This window comes from Neopsephotus bourkii, unplaced genomic scaffold (genome assembly GCF_033783945.1).
Source record: "Neopsephotus bourkii isolate Nb327-2 ecotype Australia unplaced genomic scaffold, CSIRO-AGI_Nbou_v1 NB_107, whole genome shotgun sequence".
In the NCBI taxonomy this organism is placed as follows: Eukaryota; Metazoa; Chordata; class Aves; order Psittaciformes; family Psittacidae; genus Neopsephotus; species Neopsephotus bourkii.
In genome coordinates, this window is record NW_026900624.1 from 12658256 (window position 1) to 12665080 (window position 6825).

At 41.6% G+C, this 6825-nt stretch overlaps 1 protein-coding gene across 7 annotated transcripts in view; it reads left to right on the plus strand.

Annotated features, from left to right (window-relative positions):
* The window catches only part of LOC133216463 (alpha-2-macroglobulin-like protein 1), a 30885-nt gene extending 25846 nt beyond the window's left edge, over nt 1-5039 (plus strand). For all 7 annotated transcript variants that reach the window (XM_061361223.1, XM_061361213.1, XM_061361204.1 and 4 more), the window contains 6 exons: nt 58-273; nt 1641-1762; nt 2582-2672; nt 3364-3432; nt 3681-3783; nt 4948-5039. In XM_061361223.1, coding sequence (XP_061217207.1) covers nt 58-273; nt 1641-1762; nt 2582-2672; nt 3364-3432; nt 3681-3783; nt 4948-4994 — 648 coding nt within the window. In that variant the 3' untranslated portion in view covers nt 4995-5039. The remainder of the gene's footprint in view (nt 1-57; nt 274-1640; nt 1763-2581; nt 2673-3363; nt 3433-3680; nt 3784-4947) is intronic.
* Nucleotides 5040-6825: the final 1786 nt, after the last annotated feature.

The following is a 6825-nucleotide window of genomic DNA, read 5'->3' on the forward strand; positions in this document are numbered from 1 at the left end:
GTGCTGCACCTTGTACTGCATGGTTCCACAGCAAAGTGACTCTCTGTCTACTTTCAGGACACAGTTGTTAGCCTGCAGGCCCTTGCTCAGTATGCAGCCCTGATTCCTCAGGAGATCAAAGATGTAAAGGTGACAGTGAAAGGCAAGGAGACTTCTCCATTGGAGTTCCATGTGCACAGGAACAACAAGTTGGTCCTGCATCAGACATCTCTCCTTGCAGTCCCAGGGGTGTACACTGTAGAAGCAACTGGCAGTGGCTGTGTTTATGTACAGGTGCGTATATACAAGGAAAAGAACTGTCAGGTTTTGCCACTGACTATTCAAGTGAGGTTTGGCTCCAAGGTGACACTATAGCCTCAGATTCTGAGTAGGATTTGGTTTTCTAGGCAGAATCGTGTAGAGCTTGGAGGAGCTCAGGTATACTCTGTTGACATGGTTTTATTGTAACCATCTATGGTATCTTCACCTCAGAAATGTCTCAGCTTTGCTGCCCCATGCTATAGAGCCATGTCATTGCAAAGAGACCAGTAGATCTGAAGTAAGGAGTGATGAGATGCAGAATAGTACCTGCTCTATATTGAACATATGTTGCTGATGTCATTGCTTCAGGAGCTGAGCACTGTATATCTTCTAACTCAATATTTTTTGGATTGTTATCAGACACAGAGATAAGGAGAGATGTAGGACTAAGGTCTTCTTATCTCAGTACACCAACACAACTGGCCCATCTTATTTTTCTGGCAGCTTTGACAGTAGCCTGCTTATGAGACACTCACGCAGCAAAGAACTCAAGTCACTTCCTGTGAAAACCTCCCTCACTATGTCACTTCTGTTCAGCCATCTCTTCTGTTCAGAGAATCTACAAGCAGTGTATAGACAAGAGGACACAACAGCAATTTATTGTTAATGCACATAGGAAGTAACTAGGACTCATACTTCTTGGCTAGACTTGGCTATAGTTAATAAGCATAAGACATCTGATGAATACTGCTGACCAGTCAGGCACCAGGCAGATGGAGGAAGACTGGCCTATGCTGCTCTTTGTAGTGTGATCAACACTCTTGCTGAATTGTCTTGTTCTGATTCTTTACCCTTCCCTTCCCTTCCCTTCCCTTCCCTTCCCTTCCCTTCCCTTCCCTTCCCTTCCCTTTTTTTTTTTTTTTTTTTTTTTTCTTCCTTCCCTCCCTTCCTTCCCTTCCCTCCCTTCCCTTCCCTTCCTCCCTTCCTCCCTTCCTTGTTTTATACTTGTTTTGTTAGTATTTTTCCTCTTGATACCCAGAACTGATAACTATTCTCATGTCAACAGTTAACAATCATATTTCTTTCTCCTTGTGGGCAATGTTTTAACTAACGTACTTTCTCACATCTTAATGATTATTTTTTTTTCAGTAAGATTGAGACATTTTTGTACTGAATGAGGTCTTGGATCACAGATAGCTAAGACTCCATGCTGAGGGTTACATTTAGCAGATGTATCTGATGCTGTGTGCTAAACAGCACATCTGAACAGAAAGCACAGCTGGGGCCAACTGTGTTAGCCACTGGTTATCAATTCCTTAAAAGCTGGAGGCACAGGTAGTCCTTTAGCTCACACAGGGAAGCTCCAGGGCGCTTCACAGAGATATTTTCTTCCCCACCAGACCACTTTGTACTATAACATCCCACCACCAGAAAAAGAAGAAGTCTTCATTCTAGATGTGGAAACAGTACCAAGGGAATATGATGGTGTCAGGGAACAGCTTGACATTCATGTGTCTGTCAGGTATGAGATTCCTTGAAGGTCTTTCTTCAGTGAAGCCGAGTAACGTGATCACCCCCCTCTCCCCCAAAAAAACAAACCCTCCTGTCTCTGGGAACAAAGACACAGGGGAAGACTCTCTTCTTCTCCATAGATCCCAAACAGATCATTAACTGAGGCCTGCAGAAGCATGGGAATGCATTTACAATGCCACCACAACTATTTCAGTCAGCATAGAGCAGCTCAGCAGTCCAAGATCACTAGCAGCTGAGATGGCATTGTTCCCAAGAGCCAGAGTTCCCTCCCTGAGGGATATTTGGCAGCCTGGGTTGAACCAGCCCTGAGGTGCATTCTCCTGTAGTGTGAACCTCTTCTGGAACCAGATAGCAACAATTCCAGTCCCCATCCTTATTTCATTTGCCTGCATCTGTCTAATCCTGCAAAAAGCAGCTGGATTTGCCTGCCCCCAATTGGCCTTTCTAGTCATCAGGTGCTGTTCCCAAACATTCATTTGTGAAGTCAAGCAATCACATCACACATCTGTCTAGGATGAGTGTCTTGGTCCATATTTTTCATACCCTGCTGTCTTGAAAGTAACATCTCCATGTTGCAGAGGACATGAAGCCATAACACATTAAACATAACACATTCACTGCACAATCTGTTTTAACAATGAGCAAGTAGATGGGGGCAAATTTTTGTCCTTTTCTCTTATCAATTAGACATTCTGTTGAGCTTTCACATCACCATAGAGCAGGCCAGAGATTGGAAGTGTTCATTAGTATCTCCTAGACATGCTGTGATGCCTTCCACATCTAATGTGCTTCTCTCCTGGCTTTTCAGTTACGTAGGGGATCGTGAGACCAGTAACATGGCCCTGGTGGTGGTGGAGATGCTGTCAGGGTTCATTCCTGTGAAGAGCTCTGTGAAAGCGGTAAAACTTTTGCCTCTGGCCTTCCCTGAAGATATGAAAATGTGGTTTTCTGATGTAGTTGAGCCAGAAATATCCAAATATTTAAGAACTGCTGGAGAATGGTATCTACTTATCTTGCTACAAATTAATTAAACTAAGAAAGTGCAGATACAGTGGGCTATTTCACAAGGCAATTTTCCACTTGTGGAACTGATAGTGTAGTTTTCCATGTTCAGTAGTGAGCATCACATATGCAGTGAGAGGTTAGAGAGGAGCTGGAAAGCACCTAGTTAGAATTGTCTGGGGGTGCACTGAGACCCTTTGCCATTGCCAGTACCATTTGTAGGGATACTCGATAAAGTGGTGTTGAATCCTGTAGAGTTGTTCAATTACATGCTCCAGTGTTCCAGGAGATAACAGGGAAGATATATCACATCCTCCTATTACCCATGTTTCCATTTGCTGCAAGTGCTGAAAGTAGGAACATGGCTCAAGGACAGTTGTCCCATATGTGACAAAAAATCTTCCTGAGACTTTGTGCACTCCCAGCAACCTTAGTACTGTTATAGCTGGGTTATACAGGTCTTCCCCTGACTAGGCTGAATGCTTTGGTCAGCAGTGGTTCACTGACAAATACTAAACTTGGTGTGAGAGAACAGGGAAGGCCAATGACCTGGTGTTAACCAAGCTCATCTCTTGTCTTCCTATGCAGCTGGAGAAGATACCTCTGGCAAAAAAGACAGAGGTAAAACCAGACAAAGTCACAATCTACTTGGAAGAGGTAAGAGAAAGACCACAGGGAACTGCCTATTTGAGTAATAGCAACTGCAGTACTTTGTACAGGCCTCTCAGAGATCAGAAATGCAAATCTGTAGGCTGGTCAAGGATGTTAAAATTTTGGCAGAAAAGGAAGAGGAAGAACCTGGAAAGACAGAAAATGAAATCTCTGATGCAGAGGGAATAAAGTTGGTATATAGATGACTTTGAGATGGCCAGTGGATTTCTGCTAATTCCAATTCTTCTCTCCAGCTGGGTAAGACTTCTCTGAAGTTTAACATCTCAGTGGAACAAGATGTTGAAGTTCAGAATCTGAAAGCGGCAACAGTGTATGTCTACGACTACTATAAGCCAGGTGAGATTTCAGTGACATAAGCAAAGAATAACTATTATACCCCCATTCAGACACAGTTCTGTCCATGTCCCCTATTCCCTATCTCCCTTATTCTGGTACACTTTTTCCTGCAACTCCAAACTTGGGTTTCCTCTGTATTAAACTCTGACATTCAAGAAACAGAATCAATTGCTTTTCTGTTCTTGAGATGAGACTGCCTGGCACTATGATTATGTTGTGCTGTGTATGTGTTCAAAATTACTGTGTTTTTTCACTTCCTCTAGCTTCAAGCTATGTCTCTGTGGAAAGAAAGCTTCTCTGTCAATTTAGGATGTTTCCTCTAGCTCTTTGGCACTCTTGAAAATACTTAGAAATTTATTTAAAATCAGTGTTACATGCTGCCACCCTGATCCACCAGAAGGCAGATTTTAGTTCTGTGCTTTTCATGTGTGAAAATCCTACTATCCATTGTGTACTGAGAGGGTAATAGGAAAATAATTTCTTACCCTTTAAAGCTCTAAATGAACTACCAGCACAAAGAAGAGAGATCTTGGAGTTATTTTGAGTCTCTCAGTATGAGCCAAAACAGCAGATGGAACATTAAGAATTATTATTTTTTTTTTTATAATTTGAGAACAAAATGGAAAAATTATCACTGAAGATTCAGAAAGCAGTAACAAAGGCCTACATGCTGTATAGTGAATTCTATTCTTGTTCCCTTTCCACGCTATATCAAGAAGATGACAAGACTTCTTAATCCGGCATTTACAGAGCTAAATAGTGTCACCCGCTCTCTTTACTTTTCCATCCTGTAAAAGAATTCTTCTGTTTAGTACATACATTTTAAAAATTGATATCTCACATAAGAATACTAATTATCCATAAAAAAAGCAAGGCTATTGGGACACACCAATGAAAGGGTCTCTGCTTACAAAAATGTCTTTGTATTAGAAGGCATCGCAATGCATACAGGGGTCTTTTACAGCTGTATGGGAGGTATGTTGGAAAGACAGACCACTGGTCTGACCCAATGTAGATATTTTCCTGTTCTGCATTCTCAGTGTGAAGGGTAAAAAAAAAAAAAAAATTAAGGTAGTGGGATGGTTGTGTTAAAGAGTAGGAAGCCTGGCACTACCCTACAACACAGTTCTGCAGCTCACTGCTCTTTCTCTTTTGTTTCTACAGATGACCGCACAGCAAGAGAGTATGTTTTCCCTTGCAGTTCAGCTTAGCCTTAACAAGCTTGCAAGGTGGAAAAGCTGACACAAAGTAGAGGACTGGTGGTAAGCAAGCAAAGCACCCCACCTCTGATCTGTATTTAATTCCATCAGGTCCTGTAGAGCCTTCTTGGTCTGCAGGTTCAATTGCAATCTATTGCATAGCTTCTAGCCTGGGCATAACCTCAATGCCGACCAAGGCCTTAGCATACCATGGAAGATTAAAAAGATCTATTTTTTTTTCCATTCCCATACACTCTTCACATGTGCAGTTCTTACAGCATCTCATGATATGAATGAAACTGGAAGTGCCTATTTCAGTGACAGAAAGATGACACCCTCTAAGTTCTCTTAGATTCCTAAAAGTTCACCAGGCACTTTGTCTTTTCTTGCTCTTTCTTTCCATAGACATCTCAAAGAAGGTTCCTACTAGAATGCCCTGACTCTGCAACCAATAATCTGAGTTCTCTGCTTCCATAAGGAAAACTTCATTGACTTGGCTCTCTGCTGTGTTGGACGCACCCTGTTTTCTTTGATCCTAAATTTTCATGTAAAACCTGGCTTCATACACAGTAATTTGGGATTGAGTGAAATAAAGGATGTGGAATACGGAGATAAGGCAGTGACTTGACAGTTGATGAAGATTTTAATGCCTGAAAAAAAAGAGAAACATTACTTAGGTCATGGTTGCATACTTTGCTTTTGATCGCCATAGTGGCTTTATTCTTCCTCTCTTCCCTGAGTCCAATCTCTGGGCTACATTCTCAATAGAGTTAACAGAACAGTTTGTCTACAACCAAACTCTAAGCAAAAAAAGACATTTCTAACCCTCATCTGATTCACTACATGGCCTTTTGAATCATCTTTATGTCATAACTGAAAAGTAGGAAGAGGCAGAAAAGAACTGTATAACAGTGCCTTATGAAGGGAGGCCATAAGACTGAAATAACAACCCTTCCACATTCACAGTGTGTTGTGTGGCTTCTTGTTTCCATTTCTTGTGTGAAGCAGGAGTATTTTAAAAACTCTAAAAGCGCATGATCCTGCAGATATCACTTTCATATCCCATTTCCATTAGATCAAGGATTCAAGGATTTTCTTTCAATGCCTACTATTTTAAAAGCAAGTCTGCCAAGCCATATAAAAGAAGGGTTAGATCTGGATGTGTTTGTGGGGCTGTTTTTTTTATGTCCTGTGCTTCTTTTTCTTTTTCTTTTTTTTTTTTTTTTTTGGAAACAAACATTTGTAATCTCCTTTTAGTGATTCAGTTATCTGTCATAAAGAGAAACAGCAATATGAGGCAGTGATGGATGCTGTGTGCATGCAGGATGTGCAAAGCTAACATTACTGTAGAAATTTAATGAAAAGAGAAGACATTAATAGATGTTACATGCAGTGAACTATCCGTGACCTTCCCCAGGTTACAGCTGTTTTACCTTCCTGGTGACATAGAAAATGGGTATTGCTGTCCTTACAGTTTTCTTTATATACCTGTCTTGCAGCAGGGGATCAAGCAGCTAGCTAAGACAACCTCAGAAAGCTAGCAGATTAAGGTCATGTGCATATACTATGGATATAGGATAAGACTAACGCTTGTATAAATGATTGCCATGTCACCAACTTGTAGCACCAAGAGTGGGGCAGTACCTAGATGGCATCATAGGTCCTGCACTACGGGCATGCTCCTGGAGCTAGGGCTGGTAAAGCGTGCTCTTCACCCAAGACACAGGCTGAGCAACAACTGGTGCTCAGGAGATACGAGCCTGGAAGATGAGAAAAATGACACTATATATTTAAAATAGATCACAGGAGCTGCAGAAGAGCACTTAGGGCTGACATAGTCTAG